This window comes from Lineus longissimus, chromosome 5, assembly GCF_910592395.1.
Source record: "Lineus longissimus chromosome 5, tnLinLong1.2, whole genome shotgun sequence".
Classification (NCBI taxonomy): domain Eukaryota; kingdom Metazoa; phylum Nemertea; class Pilidiophora; order Heteronemertea; family Lineidae; genus Lineus; species Lineus longissimus.
This window is the reverse complement of record NC_088312.1, coordinates 20,615,038-20,634,416: the sequence shown is the minus strand read 5'-3', so window position 1 is coordinate 20,634,416 and position 19,379 is coordinate 20,615,038. Positions and strand designations below refer to the sequence as shown.

Sequence of the window (19,379 nt, the reverse complement as noted above, 5' to 3'; positions counted from 1 at the left end):
ACTGCTCATTTTTATTGCCGAACCGTGCTCGACCCGGGTCGAGCTCACGTCCTTTTGGGGGGTTCGGCCCACATGGAAATGGCACCGTGCCGAGCCCGGTCGACCCATTTCCATTACACTTTTTTTAACCGAGCCGTGCTCGACCCGGGTCAAGGCCCGGCAATTTTTGATAGTGGAAAAGGGGCTATTGGAAAAAGTTGCATGTGTAAAGCGGCCTGCATGTGATGCAACTTTTTCATGAGGCACCTGCGGTTTGGTTAAATACGGGAATAGGGGCCTACTCAGTGATGTGCGGAGTGCCTAGTCACTTATCCCTATTTGTGAATTGCTACTCTAATTTCAATGTGCAGTAACCATTAATGATAAAAGCGGAGGGCGTTACATGATTTGTTGAATGTGACTATTTACACTTAGGAAAGGGGGTTTGCCATTCATTCGAGCGTCGGACCTGAGGAGAGAAGATGTCGCAACCACGTGTTATCCTTTGGGCTCACCTCCGGTCAAGGTCCACGGCCTTTTTCCGTTCGATGTGGACGGTGGATAATATCAAGGTAGGCTCATATCAAAATGGAGTGGTTCCGTCACTCACGAAAAATGATATGGTTTTTTGTAAGGCATTGCAGATATCCATGTACAGGTAGCTGCACTACAGCTATTTTTATTGAATTAGAACAATCATTAAATCGACCGCCCTGGATTCGACCGCCCAGGATTCGCCCTGGTAACCCCCTGATAAGACAGTAGGCCTGCGAGACAAAAGGTAATATCTGATATCATTTTAGCCAGAACCTGAAATCCTAAACCAATTAGAACTCCATCTAAATGGAGTGAGTGCCGATTTAAAACCTGGGAGGCAGTTGTTCTCTAGAAAACAAGAACAACTTCCCACCCTTGAAATTGCCATTCACTTTGTTTTGAAAAACATTTAATTGCTTTTAGATTTCAAGTTCTAGACAAAATGGTGATACAAAAATAGGGTTTACAAATCATTAAATTTTGAAAATTCGAAAATATTCGTCTTTTATAGGACTTTTTCAGTGATTGGTTACTAAGAGGCATTACCCAAATAATTAAAGCGTATATTCGTTTCCCGCAGTCATTGCATATACATCGTACTAGCATTGTACCCGTAGCGCAGGCAGGTTCAAATGGGCTTTTCCTTGAATAGATTGAATTGCAATGAAAACCTAATGTCGGCCTCCAAATGGCTCGAACCAATACTTGACTTGCCAAACTCAGAAATGCAGCGCCACTCGCGGACAAAGATAGAACAACTCGACATTTTTTTCACCGGTTTTCGCTGCGCATGCGTATGAACGTCGTTTTCTGTCCGTTTTTATGGCGTTGATCACAAGGTCCAAGGTAAACTGGTTATAACTGTGGTACGTCTGTTTCTTAACACGTAATAGTTATCAGATTGCTAAATTATCTTAAATCATGAGCCTTAAAGAACTTTTTGAACTCTCAAAAACTTACACAAAACAAGTTCAGATTGCCGCCATTATTAGTTTCCGGATGGCTGGTACGCATGCGCAGCGAAAACCGGTGAAAAAATGTCGAGTTGTTCTATCTTTGTCCACGAGTGGCGCTGCATTTCTGAGTTTGGCAAGTCAAGTATTGCACTATCAGTCACTACCATAACTTTAAAATGCGTGCTCCTCCGACATGTAGCAAGGTCTCGGGCAAGGCACTTACTCGACAGGCAAGCTAGAAGTTCAGCACTGTGAGCAGTTCCTTGATAAGGCCATGCCAAGTTCAGAGTGCCTCTTGTGGTGAGCACATAAACAGACCATGGTAACCTTCATTTGAAAATCCCTTCATAATCAAGGGCTAGCTCTGGCTAACACAGCACACATAGACAATAGCCCACCAATTTGACCCCAGCTCCTTACTGCGGGAAAACCCAAGTCAAGCAACCAAAAGTACCAAAAATACATTTTTGTTTACATTTGAACTGGACACATACGTTTGTTTTCAATTTCTTTCCCCGCGAAATCTCGAAGATCAGGTGACCTGCAATCGTGGATTGAAAATAACATTAACCTTGGTTCAGCAGGTCAACAGGTACAGGCTGTTCCAATCATCCCCCTACAGCCAGCTGTTCAACAGGTAGTGTTATTCACCCCACAGGGAGTGCGGGTAATTGATTAATCACTGCATAACTAAACAGCAAGGGCTTGGCTTCTGTGAGTGGTAAGGAGAATTGACAGTGTCCGATTAAAAATCCCTCATTACTGCTCCGCTGAAGTAAATTTCCGAAAATAAACATAACGTTGCATCAGGATAACATACCACCTGCAAACGTGCAAAATTTCGAGACGAAACACTACCCCCAAATGGCACTTTATCGAGCCGCCTTATAGTATTATGATATAGATATACATTATCTAGATGAGACTCCCGACGAGCACGTTGATTTTTGTCCAGACTAGGTTGGATTCAGAAACAGTCACAAAAACAAGCCTTTATGTTTAAATTTTGTTCTGATTACATATATTTTGTTAGCAATATTATCAAGGGTCACATCATTGCGAAGGGCGTGTAATTGCGCCGATTTAATGAAAAATTTGATAGCACTCTGGCAGTCCATCCTTGATGATTCAGCAATCACTGTGTTTCTCATTTCACATTTTCACACATACTTTATTTAGTAGCATGCTTTTTATCGCTCGACAAAGCTTTGAAATTGGGATACCTTCATTTGTAAACAAAGCTTCTATTTAATTACGGATTTCATTGATTGGCTGAAAATCTGCCCTCATTACAACAACAGTTTTGCGCGGAGTGCGTAGACTCCGTTGGACTATTAAGTAATCTTTCGGCTTACTGGACTTTGCGCAACGAAACGAAACGAGCGAAATGGGGGAGCGACCATTATGTTTTACCCCGGTACGTCAAGTTCGATACATGATGTCAGTCACCAGTATGGATGTGTTTTCCATTATGAATACGTGTTTTTAAAAATCAAAATCATGAATTTCCTTTCCATTAGAAGAAAACGATGACGACGTTTCAGTTTAGGAGCCTAAGTTTTGTGGTCCCAATGTCCAAATTAACCCCTCGTTGGCTGAAAAGTCGATTCGATCACCGGTCACAAATGGTCGAAAATGACCCCCAAAACTTCAGACCCCCAACCTGGTAATTATCACGGTCAGCCCACAACAAAATTTCGATGGTTTGAAGATCTGACCATGGAGGTATATATAATTATTTATACCTCCATGATCTAACCCTGGGCTGTATTATCTGCCGGAAGTTGATTTTCATCGGCACGTCTGGGAAAAATCTATGGGGCGCTAAACTTGACCAATTCAACTTTTTGATGCATTAGCAATTTGATAATAAATGTAGTGTGTACCCGTAACCGCTTGAGGTCTGGACTTAAAACTTTGTTTACAAATTAATTTCGTTTCAAAATTATTCTTTGTTTGGCACCAGGGGGCGTAATGCAAAAAAACATGAAACAGACGATACGGCCCGTAGTTTTTTTGACACGAATCGTTTCCTGTATGGCCGTTACAAGCCGTTTTCTGAATATGATGTGAACCTGTTTACCGTTCAATGCTTCTCCCTGTGACGCTGTATCAGCAAATGTTCAATGAAAAAAATGCTGACAATGACTTACACAGCTTGTTCACATTGTAAACATACAGTGAGTGCTCTGGGTAGCCAAAGTGTAACTGATATCCAAAGTGACCCAGTTGCTGGCAGATTATAGCCTCGGTTTAGTATACCTGGTTAGCATAAACTTGGCCGCCCACTGACATAGATTCATGCATAATATGTCCTAGTTTACCTATATTAGGAATGTAAACAATAATAATAGTGCCATGCATGGAAAGTGGAGTTTGTCCATCTGAAATGTGCATTGAATTCACTATTGCAGTACAATAAATAAAATCACCCTCTCAACATCCCTAATCCATTGAATCAAGAATATCCAAATATCCAAACAATTATTTCATTCCATATTCCTTTTTTGGTCGAAAAATATAAGTCAAAGTAAGGGTCACTGAATGAATATAGGCCTACAAAGGTGAAACATTGATAATCCAAAAGAAGTAAGAATATAATCCACCAAAGGAACAACAAAATAAGTTTAACCTGTTCAGAAGAACTGGAACCAGGAAAGATGTAACAAAATTGACAAGGCAGGAAGCACTTGATCTTCACCACCACGTGTTTCATCATGGTTACTGTGGTCAATATGCTAATGAGCGGCTGATAATGAGCTGGACAAGCAACATCAAAAATGTGATAGCCACTTCGTTGATGACCAGAAAGGGTGTAAATTGTACTCATTCACTACAGTAAGACATGGTCAACACCATGGAATTGACCTTCTGCACTTGAAGTATCAGAAACAAAATCTATCCCTATTACAAGATCAAAGGAATATGCCGCCTTGCAAACAAGCAGCCTGCTGAGTTTGAGAGATTATAGCAGACAAGTGTATAAACAAATTAACCCAAATGTGTGTAATTAATCAAGCAGAAAGGTCCCTGTACCAGGCTGTATCATGATACCATACACAAGTTGACCACCAAGAATGTTATTGACAGTTTAGTTGAGGGGGAGGGGGCTGTGCTGGGTGGACTCCAGCCATTCATAAGCCTCATACATCAAGGGGTGTGCATATTCATTGAGAAAAGTGGTTGAATTCCACAGCCAAGATGTCAATCAAAGGTCTCCCATCAATGGTCTCTTGTTTTAGACATAGAAACTTTTTCTATCCCAATTAGAAGTTGGGGGTGGGGTGTGTGTTGGACAGTACTCACAATGAAATGCATTTTATGCTCTCAAAAGTGCTTAAATGGAATACATGTTGCATTAGGATTGTAGTGTGGTATGTATCTAACAATATTAAGCATGTTTATTGAGGTAAAAAAAGATTTGGGCTGTGTCAGAGTCATTTCAAATAATGACCCCAGCTATCAAAGCACTATCTGAGATCATAGTGCATTGAAACTGGAATGCACTAGATAGTACACAAACTAGGACAATCCAGAACGAGGCTGACTTTGGCCTATTTTGTATAAGTTTTGACCCAGGTTGTACACTGATAGTGGTACCCGGGTTAACCGTCTTTGCGTTTGGCCTAATTTTACAACGATTACTCCCCATGTAACCACGATCTAGGATGGACAGGCTGTGTATTATGAATAGGAAAAGTCACCTAGGGACCGTTGCGTAGAATACTTTTTTGGCGAAATATTGCGCAAAGTCCAGGAAGCCTAATCTTTCTACCTCCAGATCACCCGAGAGCCATTCAAAGCAGCGTATTTGTTTGGGAGCGAGCGAGTAAGCAAGAGATATCTGAGTAAACCTGTCGAAGATGGCGCCAGCTTCCTGGAAGTCAAAAACATGATAGAGCGCGCAGGGGAGGACAACCCAGGTAATCAACTCCGGCCAATGGGGACTTGTTTCAGGAATATTTTTAGCGCGCGATGACCAGAACTCACCCCAGTGCTGCAAGTTCTGGGCCGCATTTTTGTCAGGATGTGGTTTGACAATTATTGCCTCGGTGAAGGGGCCAATGTCATTCTATTTCGGCCAATAGATATTACGCAGTATTTGTCCCTATTTTATGATATCTACAAATGTACCTTGTTTTCAGATGCCTCGTGTATCTTTTACAAGGATCTAGCCTACTACCTTCACAACAGACTGGATACCCCTGAGTTTATCCCTAAAGGCTATGTACATGCGTTCCTCATCCGAAATCCAAGAGACGCCATCATGTCAATGCACGATGGTAACATGCGTAGCAGCGAAGAAAACAAAGACTTATCATATGGTAGGCGAGGCCATTAGTAAAAATGTATTGATAACGCATTGAGACCATTCAGGGGCAAATAGTCCGGTTTAGCCTTGAGGGTCCCTGCTTGCCACTATCCGCCGCCACTTGTGATATCACACAAAATGCTAATCTCTGCCGATGAGTGTTGCGGAGACAAGACCACCATTGATTTTTAAACCTTTTGGCAGCTAAATTGTCAATGTTTGACCGCGTCGCATCAAATACTGCGTGGCGTTGTGAATCTGAAATTTTGATATGATATTCCGGACAGTCGGGCAAGTAAAGGGTGAAAAGTAAACTGGTAGTTGACCACGGAAATTTTTTGATAATCGACAAATTGGACAGACGTTGGTATTTTTCATAAATATCTTTTCAATACCTCTTCAAATATGCACTCGGAACCTCCAACCTATGAATTTTCAATAGTGGTCTTGTCTCTGCGAAGCAGTTTTTCTGGGCAGTGGACATTGTTGTGAATTTGAGGCAGGCCGACTGTTACACCAAGTTCTAGTGTATTGTTCATTGCAGTTTAATGATTTTTCAATTCTCCTGTTTGGAGAAGTCACTGCCCTCATGGAAGCCATTTTTGTATGAAAAAACACATCTCATGCCCAAGTTGTCCCTCTTGATCAAAATGTTCTTTCTCATTTTTTATTTGACAGAGAAACATTTGTGAATCATTTTATCCTCTATTTTATGTAGATGAGGCCTCTTTCTATCGAGATGAAGTCGGACTGGAACACCTGTGGCAACTTTACACGCTGATGACCGAACAACTGGGAGAAAAGAATATCCTCATTATGGATGCTGATGATCTCTTGAACCACCCAGGTACAGTGCATTCACCCTGGGGAATCCGCTGCAGTCTCCCCAAGCATGCCTCACCTCTCCGAGTAATGGCCGACCATCTCTTCGAGCAAATCCAGCCCCGGTTGTGGAAGATGCTCGGAGAACTTTACACAGCGAACATTCAAGAGCGCCACACCGGCCTTTAATTAGTTGTTTCACAACTTATGTAATTCTCTTTTACAGAGTCTGTCCTTCGAGAATTCTGCCGTCGTACGGGCATACCGTTCAGCAAGAGGATGGTGGAATGGGGTGAAACCCCTGAACACATTAGGACCTACTCTGAGTCGGATTACATGCGTTCATGGATAGAACCTGCACTGAAATCAACGGGCTTTAAAAGGTTCAAACAGCAGGAGAGAAACTTGGATGACTATCCCGACGAAGTCAAGAACGAGATTGACCGTAGCCTTCCATTTTACAAAAAACTCTATGCGCTAAGATATGTACCTTGTCAATGAAATGTATCCTAACTCGAATGGCCGCCAATCGGAGTGTACTGGCGATATCCAAGTATACACTGCCGATTTAGCGGCGGAATGCGTCAATCCTGTGGGATACCGACGCAAAACGCCGATAAATCGTAGCTTCATACATGTACCTCGTCAATGAAATACACAATGTACATGTATAGTTGACTCGAATGGGGCTCCCTAATCAGAGTTCCAAGTTCCATGAAGTTCCAAGTTCCAAGTTCCAAGTTCCAAGGGGCCATCTCAGAAATGCATTCAATGCCAAAATTCATGATTTCTCGATAAATTTAATGTAGGTGGCGGTATCATTTGAAGGGGTCTCTGACCGGGAGTTGATGAATGGGGATCAATGAGTGGGGCAAAGAGTAAATGATGCTACATAACAACTTCACTATAGGGTCGAAATATGATAAATAGGAATGAATATTTGTTTACAAATAAACTCACCGATATCTTTCCTCAGTTTCCTTCAAGTATGCTGGGTAAAATGTATCCGCTCCCAGTTGCAATCCTCAACTCAACAACATTGACAAGAGAATAAATCTTGCCTTTATTTATGCCTTACAAATACATCTTAGAATTATAACTATTATATAAGATTTAATTAAACCCTTTCCACCTGTCTTTGATGAACAGGAAGTTTCAATTTTGTCACTACAACTGCTTATAAACATGCTCTTTGATGGTAAAGGAATCTGCAAATAAGCTGTCAAGATTGATTGATGAGTAAGGAAGCCTGAATTAAGTCCAGGCTTTGTTTCTGTACCCAAACTCAGCAGGTGTTCAGATGCTTGCTAAGGCTGGCCCAAATTAATTGTCCGTTTGCAGTAACCCTACCAAAGGTATTCATACAGGGTAAGTGGGTTTTTCTTAATTTTCAGTGATTTTAGCAAAACCATAGAAAAACTCCAAGATGCTAAAGAAAATTACTAAAATGCCAATAAATTCTTTTGGGTATGCATGATTTTGGTGGGTCGGTCGGGTTGACGGCAAACAAAAAAGAAATTGGGCCAGCCTAATAATGGGCCTGGCAGACATTGTCAGAGGAAGGATTGGGGGCGCATCCCTTCAAAAAGAACTTCTTTGTTCCCTCTCGGTGCAAACTCTGTGGAGAACACTGACCGTTCAGAATATGCATCACAAACAGAACGTCCACATTTTTGTAGCAAAACGTGTGGGATACACGGACAGGGTTACCATCAGATATAAAGTTGTCACCCCTCTGTTGAATAGTATGGAGAACCCCCAAAATTAGCATCACAACAAACATCCCCCCCCCCCCGTTGCATGGTGTGGAGAACACTGACAAGGCTAAAAGCACATTGAAAAGAATTGCTGCCCCCATCGCACTTCCATCACAAGGTAAATGTATTAAAGCGTCACCTATCGGAGGAAATCGCATGGTTTCCCTCTAACATTAACTCCCAGTGACAGACCCCTTTAAGCGATATGCATCACAAGGTAAATGTGGTCAAGCGCCACCTATCGAAGGACGTCTACAGCATCCCTTTAATTTCCAAACATTAACAACTGACATTTCCGAAGCACCACCTAAATCATGTTGAGATGGCCCCCCTGGAACTTGGAACTTGGAACTTGGAACTTGATGGAACTTGGAACTCTGATTAGGGACTCCCGACTCGAATAGCCGCCAACAAGAATATGTTGGCGGTATACAAGTATACAAATGCGTTTTACCGGCGATGTGTGTTAATCCCGAAGGATATTTATGCACAACGCCGATAGAAAGGCATTACGGACCTGGACTTGTTCGATTTGATTTTCACATGAATACAGTCATGTACATTCTAAATAAAGGTGATTGGTGAGTTTAGAAAAGTGACGTTCACCTGCAGTTCATTTTTTGTCAGATATCATTGTTTTTGCCGGAGGCTGACTTAAGCCCCTTTTCCACTATCAAAAATTGCCGGGCCTTGACCCGGGTCGAGCACGGCTCGGTTAAAAAAAGTGTAATGGAAATGGGTCGACCGGGCTCGGCACGGTGCCATTTCCATGTGGGCCGAACCCCCCAAAAGGACGTGAGCTCGACCCGGGTCGAGCACGGTTCGGCAATAAAAATGAGCAGTGGAAACGCGAACTGGGCCGGGCCCACTTATCTGAGTAATAGTGCGCATGCTCGCTGCCATCTTTAGAGAATTTTACTTACATTCCTAACTCCAAAAATAGGAGAGTAGCGCTGCTGACAGCGGCCGATGTGGACACCAGAATTTGGCCTGGATATTATTGCGCGCAATGGAAATGGTACAAAACAAGTGGGCCGGGTCCGGACCGAGCACGGCACAGTTGAACAGGGACAGATTGTGCGGTAGTGGAAAAGGGCCTAATGAAACATGGAGAAACATTGAGAAACATGAAACATCGAGAAACCTTACCTTGGACGTTTACACAGTGAAACACTATAGGCCCTTTTCCACTACCGCACAATCTGTCCCTGTTCAACCGAGCCGTGCTCGACCCGGGTCAAGGCCCGGCAATTTTTGATAGTGGAAAAGGGGCTATTGAAACACTCATATGCATTTGACTTGTCACTTTTAGCCATTTTGCCATTTTGGATATGGAGTAAAAATCACATGACTTTTTATCACAGTCTGATTGGCCACAGAGTCAAAATGTAATCGACACTTGTAGAAACTTGATGAAACCTGTCCAGAATTTACGAGCATGTTCGTAAATTGTTTCATGTTTCTCCTAGTTTCACAAGGTTTAAAGAAAGGGGTTTGATCATGTGTCTTCATGTTTCTTGACCAGTTCACACATGCAACATGAAAAAACTTTTAGGTTTCATGGTTCAAATTACATAGCCTGTCAGTCAAGTTTCTCTTATGCCCGCCGTTCACGATCAAATTTTTTGGTCAAATCTGTTGGTCAAACTTTTGTGTCAAATTTTCTAGTTCAGCCGCCCGTCGTGCACGATGGATTTATTTCATCAAATCTTTTCCAATATGGCTCCCGTGCAGTCAAGACTGATTGCGGCAGCTGCTGCATGTGCAGCCATAACTGCAATTGTTGCGAGCCCTATATTCTTCGATCAACACATCTACAGCATTTTGTGTCCAAACCATCTTGGTACAAGCCTGCGTTTCGACCGAGTGTGCAGGTATGGTGCGAGTTGCTTGTATAAAGTGTACCTGAATTATTTCTTGGCGCATAATACTCATTATTATAACTATTAACTGTCTTTGTCGCTGTCCCGGCTCACAAAGGATCGGTACAGTATATGAATAGGCCTACCTATTTGCACAGCTCGGATAGTGAAAGACCATGCTTTAATTGTTACTAAAAACGCCAATGCGCGTCACACCTGAAAAAAACCCCATCTAATTGATGTGTTCATTGATTGATGGCCCGATAATATTGAAATGGCTACTTTGACTCAAACGGTTAATCGTACAGAAAAAATCCAATCCCGCCGCTCACGATCCAATATTTCCGAATCGTACTAAATAAATCGGACCGGTTCTATCCACAACAATTTTTATCCTAGGAACATATTTCATCCAATTTCCCGTCGTTCACGATCAAACTTTTTGGTCATATTTTTTTGGTCAAATTAAATTTGATCGTGAACGGCGGGCATAGTTTCTAAGTGTTTCTCCTAAAAAGTTGCATGTGTAAACCGGCCTATGGAGAGGGCAATCCTCTCGTTGTTAATAGGGAGTTTTCGCAAACCCCCCCCCCCCAAACGCCATTGAGAACGTCTTCCTCATTGTTCGACTCATGATAACGTTGTCGAACAATGGGATAGGTGTTCACGTTGACGTTTCGGAGACTTTTGAAAACTCCCTGGTACAAGTATGGATTAAATCTATACTTGCTATATAGTGTGCTTACCTCACTGAGGCCTTGACGCAAGGGCCCAACGCGCCGCGTAGCGGCAAAAAAGCGAAGCTGGCGAAGCATTTATAACGGGTCACCGTCACTTATTATTGGACTTATAGCGCATTTACGGGGTTGCAACTATTTTGCTTTATAGTGTCACCAGGAAAGAAAAGCATGCGACCTAACGCCGATCTATTTGTATAAAGTGATAATTGGAAGGTATATAGTAGGAAATATCAATAAAATAATCATTCCATGTCGTCTTTTGAGGGCATTTTTGATTGTAAAAAATATTAAAAAATATATGTGTACGTCACCGTAGTCTCTGCAATGATAATTTTATCAGAGCAGTCTCGCGCAAGTAGAAGTTCTTTACCTATTAGTTCTTCACTTATTAGTCTCAACGTCTGGCGCAAAGCCAGACGTTTTCCATTACGATTTCACTACGATGTTTGACAAGAAGGAGCAGTGCGCGAGATATGCTAATGAACAGACTTCCCTCGCTTGAGTTTCTGAAGAATGTTCCATATCGCGCTAAGCTCATCACTACTGATTATTTATGACAGGCGTGCAACGGTAGGTATCTGCTCCCCAACTTCCACCCTAATACGGTACAATAAGTTACCATTTGATGGGAATGGGACAATGCCCTCACTGTGTATGGAGTCATAGGGATAAGAAGACATTATTCATTAGTGTTGGTACAAGTGATTTTGCCCAAAAAGCATGCGCATTCAAAAAACAAAATATGCAAGGCTGGTTACGGTATCACGTACATGACCATGACGACGTGCAGAAAGTGCACTGGCCAGTGCATACCCTATGGCTATGTACTAGTAAACATGGTAAACATGAACAACATCATTATTCATCGGCAGTTCATTTTACTCCGAGCTTTTCCTGAAACATATAGCCATGATGATTAGGCCTACCATGTACCATGACCAATAACAGCACTAGATCATGTAGATGTCAACAAGTTCACATGAACCGTATAATCCCGCATGGCGCATGTGGGGCATGCGTCTAAACCAAAGCCCAAAAATCACTTGTTTTGGTCTATTTCACTTGTGTTTCCCCCGTCTCCCAGTCCATAATACATTTACAGTTTACAATCCCCGATCATGGCCCAACAAAAGGTCATCGGTTGACTAAAGGAACACAACTGTTCAATGGATTTATAGTTGAATGCGATCAAACTACGTCTTTTCAATCGTGGATTGTAAATTTAACCCCATGGGCCTTGGGAAGGCCCTATAACAATACTTTCGACACAGTTATTATCTCCGCTGCCTCCACCATGTTACACACAGTGCTCACTGCTGATTCTAAAATGCGCCACCTAGTCAAAACAGGACATATGTTCTTCTAGGAATAGATCTCTTTCCAATATTTCGTCATTCCACTATCGTCATCACCTCATCATACTTTCATTGACATTACAGGCACACATCCACAGAGCACTCTTCAAATCATCTACACAGTGGTTATCCAACTAGGATTATAAAGGTAATTTCTTAGCCCCACACAGTGGGTTTCAGTCTTGATAAAGGGGCACTATTGCTAGCAGCGAGGTAGGCAAGATAAAGTTAGACGAAGTAGCCGATAGGGGTCTCTCACCCCTCAAAGTCCGTCACAACTATTCAAGCTTGTACAAGGAATACATGCAGCGCTGACTCTAACAAGACCCAATGGGAATGTCGCACAGTCATCTGTCAAAAACAAGACCTATGTTGCAGTATGATCTCTTGCCAATATTTAATAATTGCACTATCGTCATCACCTCATCATACTTCATTGACATTACAGGTACACATTGACATAGACCACTGTTGCAGTCAACGACACAGTCGCTATCCAAGTAGCATTATATAGGTAATTATCATTATCATACCTCATTAGCATGTGAACCAATCACGTCGCGTCCTTTGCGATCACGGCAAAGCCTCATGGAATAATGTCTTTCACCGTTGAATAATTTTTCATATTCCATGCCTACAACTTCAATTTCTTCATATTCCATGGCTAGAAGTTCAATACTAATATAATATCCAAGATAAAGTTACAAGAAGTAGTCAATAGGGGTCTCTCACCTCTCACTGTATGTCCACACTATTCACGCTTGTACGAGGAATACATTCAATGCTGAATCTAACAACACCCAGGGCCCTTACTCTGTATATTAGTCACTGGAAGATGGCCCATTTCACTCCTTGCTTCTACTTCACCTATAGTCTCATTGCAAACGCCTCAGTTCTATGATATCACATTCACTTTCAGCTGTCATGCAACGCAACAACTGTGCTATCTGCCATCGCACATCAACGAAGAAGTGCAGCCGCCCACATTCCACCTCACGTCTGTCCGACCAGCTGCAATCCTCGAGGACGCCCCACTGTACCACGATTTCACTACGATGTTTGACAAGAAGGAGCAGTGCGCGAGATAGGCAAATGAGCAGACTTCCCTCGCTTGAGTTTCGGAAGAATGTTCCATATCGCGCTAAGCTGACCACTGCTGACCATGACAGGCGTGCATTGGACTGGTACAGGTTGGAACTGAACATTGAATATGCTGGTGGTGACGCTTTCTGATGAGAAGTTGGTCGTGACTGATGCAGTATCCTTGGACTTGTCCACAGCATCGTTCAATCATTGCTCTCTGTGCTGCCTTGATTCTGTATTTACCCAAATACTAAGACCAAATGCCTGTTGACTGTGCTTTAAGAGAGACTGGCGCCATGCCTAGAGATATGACTGACCCCTATTGGCAAATTTGTATGACTTTATCTTGCCTACCTAGCTGCTGCCTATAGTCTCCCTTTAACTGCGGAGCACTTCAAAGTCGATAAAATGCCATGTTCCACCTTTTAATGTGTTCAGACCGCCATTTTCAAAATAATGAAGTCAGGACACTGCCTTCTAGTCTCATAATAAATTTTGCTTTCCTCAATAATAACATTTCTTCTTCTTCAATGCTTTCATCATTCCAAACTTCTCCTCCTCTGACTTTTACAGGGGTACAGTCATGGCAATCAAAACCCAAATACTGAGACCAAATGCCTGTTGACTGTGCTTTAAGAGAGACTGGCGCCATGCCTAGTCTCTCTTAAAGCACAGTCAACAGACACCAACCCCCTCAGACTCAGAAACCACAAACGCCCAGCCCTTCCTGCTACCTTAATACTTCTGGATCTTTGTCTAGTGAAGTAAAATGACGATTAAGGTGTCAGTGAGGTATTTAGACCGGCGATAAGATTGCCTCTGACCTATGGATCCATCGTATAAAATCACAATTGTCATCCCTAAATTCATTTTATTATCGTGATAAGTAAGCTGCTTACATCGATTGGTTGATCAACGGTCAAGAACAACACTCCTGTTCTCTGATTCGTCAGGGAATGTACCCTTGGAATGGCTGAGTTTTGGTCTAGACTGGAAATCGATTGACGGTGTTGACCATAATGATAGCATTTTACGTCCACTACGGCCTACACCATAATGTTATCATCCTGGCACCAGTGGTTTTCAATATACTCCGCCTCTCGATATTTCAAGCAGGAGTATCAAAAACCTGAATCTCAGGATGATCATTTATACACGGACCACAACTCTCTGAAGTGTAACTCGGTAACTTATATCCATACCTTAAGTTTTTAGCGTGTGCAATTATTCATGAGATGCAAAAAATGTTTTTCACAGATGTGCGTGTGTTACAAACCATGAATTTAAACAAATATTATTGTTTGAAATACGATGCGACTCAACATGGTTTGAAAGAATAAAACGCGAACTGTGGTGTAAGTTTTCCTGGTTTGGAAATAAACTAATTGCTTGATAAGAAAAATATGCTGGTTTGATTACGAAATAATTGTTTCCAAAAAGTACTGGATGAAAATAAACTAAGTCCCACATGGCGCCTCACAGTGATCAGATGCGTGGATTTATGCAGGTTGAAAATAAGGTGTGTAAAAAGGTACAGAGGGATTTTGCGGCCATGACGGATCGAATGGAGTCCCACAACGAGGGACAGTAGAACCACCTGAACTTTTAGCGGTATTACCTCAGTAGCCTCCGCTCCTTGACGCGCGTTGTCTGGAAGCTGAGCAATGTCAATGCATTGAGGTTCAAGATGGGTGACCTGAGAATCTGCGACTTGCCGGGTCAGGGCTATGTTTTTATCTCCCAATCAGGAGGTTCGGGAAACACTCCGATTGGGAGGTTGTAGTACGCATATACCCCCAAGGAAGAGGAGAATGTCTTGAACATGAATGTACCAAAAATTGGCACCTTTTCGACTATTTTAGAGTACTTTACCGGCTTCTCCTCTGTGAAGTGCGGTGACTGAGTGGCGCCACTGATCTTGGCATGGTATGACACTATCCACCTTCCCAATCGGCAGGTTTGCCAACCTCCCAATCCGACAATAGTTCTTGACTTAGGCCTATACATTAAACGAGCATGTCAAACTATGCGAATAATCCCGCGCAAATCTCTCCCTGCTGCACACCAAATATAGGGCTTATATAAACTTACTCATACCTCAAAGTTTGCCAAAATACCACTTAGCATGAGAAATGCCGTTATTTTTATACAAAAGTTGGTCTTAACTCGAATTAATCCCTTGGGTCATTTTGGAACAACTTAATAGGCATACATGTATATTTGGTGCCCTATTTCAAAAAGACCTAGTACCGGACTCAGCAGATTTGTTTTCAAATGTCCCCACGTTAGCTAGTGAACATTTTGACACCGCTGGGTGTAAAGAGCATTGGATTAGTTTAAGAAACGAATCGGTGCAAAAATTCTCTTGAATGTTCTAAGATTTGTGCTGCAGACTTACAGTTATAATATGTTAGTTTGGCCTCTAGTCAAATATTTCGGTTTTAAGCTGTGTAAAATTCAAAGGACGCGTGTGGCGACTGAGTACGTCATGTAACTAACACTTTTTTTAAAGCAAGAATGTTAAAAAACATTGTAGTTCACTTAACACTTTGGGGAGAAAAGTCGGATATTCGATATTTCGTGAAAATGGACTATTGGTACCAGAAGTTGTAATTTCTTTATCGTTTCAGAGGTTTTCGCCCTTGTGCAGAATGGGAAGCGGGGGATCGAAGACCAGGGCGGAGCGAAAACAGGACGAGGCTGAGGATGCGGCGCTAAAGCGTCGAATCAAGCGGTTCGAAGAACTTTACGTTGATGATGACCGGTCAATCAAGACTATACAGGTGAGAATAAGTGGCTTGTGTTGCTTGTAGCTGCTGCTATTTGGCCCCATGACCATGCACCCTTACGAGCACCTAGCTTATTGCCAGATATAGCATACATTTAACTGGACAGCTACAGATAAAATAGATGCTTTACTGTGAGTTTATGATCTGAAACATCCGTAGCTTGTATTAAGGAGCCGGACGCTGAGCTCAGAAATACTCCCATCTGTCTCAATCTGCAAACGAAAAAGAGACCTCTCTATACACTTTGAGACAAAAATTCCTTTTCAATTTCAGACCGGAAAGTCACTCGAATCGTCTCACCCCTTGCTCAAATTCGATGAGGAGACTGGTGTCATCGACCACCCCATCCTCGGGTCCCTCAATCCCCACAAGCCACTCGGGGAGATCCTGAGGCCTGGCCTCAGCCCCAAGCCCGTGCGGCTTGATGACTTTCTGTGGGATGAGAAGAAGAAAATTGTGCCAAATTTGGCAGTTTTCAAGGATTTTGACAAGAGAGCAATTCACGCGCATGAAGTAAGTGTTCTTAGTGCATGAAGTAAGCGACCAGTCGATTGAGGCCCCAGAGAAATTATCCTCCCCTCATATGGGGAATTGAAAATGCCCTGAAGGTCTTTTAGCTTTTGATGTCCGGCTCAACAGAGACCCGAAGCTGACGGTTCGATTCCTTTTAAACCTCCTGCTTTGGTCTGTACCCATATGGTTCTCACAATTTGAGTCTACTGTTACGTGTACGCCGTACTTTGATCGTCTTTCGACCCATTTTGAAGATACTCTGATGCGGAGACGCAGGTTTGAGCAACAAAATTTCGCCCGATCAACCCTTCACACATTTCGACCTAACTTTTAGGTTTACATAATTGACGTTGAAAACAACATCCAATTTAACGTGAAGAAACACAGTCAACGATTGTGGATTAAAGAAGCGTTAGCAATACGAAATGCTCGCAATCCGAAGCAAGAACCAATTGAGAGGCCAACTATGGTCAAGAAGATGACCCAACTGAATGGGCTCTTACATAATAAAGCTTTGGTAAGTTTATAAGAGGAGAACGATGACTCTTTGCTTCACCCGATCAAGACTTTATATCGATGTTTGACATTAACAGTCATGACAACGAGTATCAAGACCGAAAAAGTAAGGTCGAAGTGTGTGTTGGTCTCACTCGTAAAGCTCTCAGTCCGCAAGAACTCTATACAGGGATTTCCGGAACTTGAGGTACGTTCCGGTTTATCGTCCAATAAAAACCGAGAGACAAATTCTGCATACCCGTCCTGCACATTTGCAACGAGCCAATCAGAGGGCTCAATCATGGGGTATGATTAGTTCTTGCAAAGTCCTGCTTTTGTATACATGTATATAAAAAACCCACTAATAAACGGACTTTGCTTATGTTCTTGCTTCAGACTGCGGAACACGTCATCACCACACCAAAGGAGCTGGTCTACTATCTTGTCGAGATATGTCGGACGGACCTGGAGCGATTCAGAACCATTTTCAGGTGGATTGCCTCTCATATTGACTACGATGTTCAGCATCTTAACACTGGTACGGCTCACACTGCCAAGTCGGTAATATATGCTGCTGTATAGTTAAAGTTGAACTTAAAAAGTTAAAGTTTGGATTCATCGTATGATAGCACGCTCTTTGACAGTTATCATCGGACTTTACACTTCAACCTTATCGTAAAGGCATAGATAAGCAATGATAAACGTCAGAATGACGTATTTACTACGAAACTATACATATCACACTGTATACATATCACGATCGATTTCGGTTCAACTTTGAACCCTCTTCAGGTACATTAACACTGTATTGCGACTGCAAAGTTATTGGATCACACATAGGGTATATACACAGAAACCACTGATCAGACTTTAACCTTAGTTTATCCTGAAACCTTTCAGCATAACGCAGATGAGCTGATCATTCAGCGCTACAGTCTCGTCTGAGCATTTCTTACCGGTGTGACAGCGGATATAGTCCCCCTGGAGTCATAGTCCGGTAGCATTGTATTTGATCAATTAAGCAGCATGATCTATTGTACCGCTAACCCTAACCAAAACATTTAGCAATGCGGGCTATTGTTACACGGACTATCAGCCCTAGGACTACTATCCCTTGCACACCTGTACACATTCACACCTGCGTAGAGTATGACAAGTTAAACGAACATCTCAGGCAGACTGTGGGGTTCGAATCCAGGACCTCTTGACCACTTGCCTAGTCCGAACCACTAGACACTTAAGTTGGATTAGATTGTAGGAGTTCTGGTTGGAGTTCTAGACTTCTGCAATTCGGGATCCACGCATCGCGCGATGGTACATTTATCGTGAAAAACTAGCCCTGCTCCTTCTTAATCCATCTCTCGAACATGAAACGACAACCACCAAATATTTCTGTTTCAGGGCGACCTGCCGACACCTCCGCCCGCGGTGTCATCAACAAAGGATACGCCGTGGCTGCTGGCTACTGTGAACTTCTCAACGAGTTATGCAAGTAGGTTATGTAATTCCAAGTCTAATCAAATTGTATTTATGACAAGAAGGCTTATTTGGGGCTGGTATGGCCGTTTCATAAACAAGGTGAGAATGACGATGGCTATTTCTGCTTCCAGAGACCAAGCTAGAAAAAAAACTGACAAGAGAATGAAAGAGAAGTTTTAAAATGAAACAGAGAAAGAGGAAGAGGAATTCAAAATGTTAAGTAACTGTTTTCCAACTCAAAGTTTCTGTTTGATTCAATGTACAGAATCGCTGACATAGAGTCCCGCACGGTCTCCGGCGCATCCAAGGGGAGGTACTTCTGCCCGGGCGACTACAACAACTTCAAGACATCGTTGACTGGTCTGCCGACATCCCCGAACCACTCGTGGACTCTGGTCACCATCTATAAACAACAGTACCTCTGCGATGTCACTTGGGCCGCTGGGACTATAGGTAAGAAACAACATCTTTGAATTTAAATTTTTCGCGTCATCGTCTTTGCTAGACCATATCCTGCAACCTACATATAGGCCAAGCAAACACGAAGCAATGAATGAGTCGCCAGATTTCCTTTAAAGTTCAGTCATAGGTTACTCCCATGTGGCGATTCCCTTTTTGAACAAAGTACAAAGCAATTTGTATCATTTGTATAAACTTTCAGAGCGCTCAGAAGAAAATGGTAAATACTTCTTCAATCGTC

General features: G+C 42.5%; 1 protein-coding gene across 1 annotated transcript; it reads left to right on the top strand.

Moving 5' to 3' along the window:
- Positions 1-280: 280 nt before the first annotated feature.
- Positions 281-8,993, top strand: LOC135488104 (uncharacterized). Its single transcript, XM_064772544.1, has 5 exons — positions 281-551; positions 5,254-5,395; positions 5,618-5,797; positions 6,503-6,631; positions 6,833-8,993. Exons 1-5 carry the CDS (start codon positions 462-464, stop codon positions 7,105-7,107), a joined length of 816 nt encoding a protein of 271 aa, XP_064628614.1. The 5' UTR covers positions 281-461; the 3' UTR covers positions 7,108-8,993.
- Positions 8,994-19,379: the final 10,386 nt, after the last annotated feature.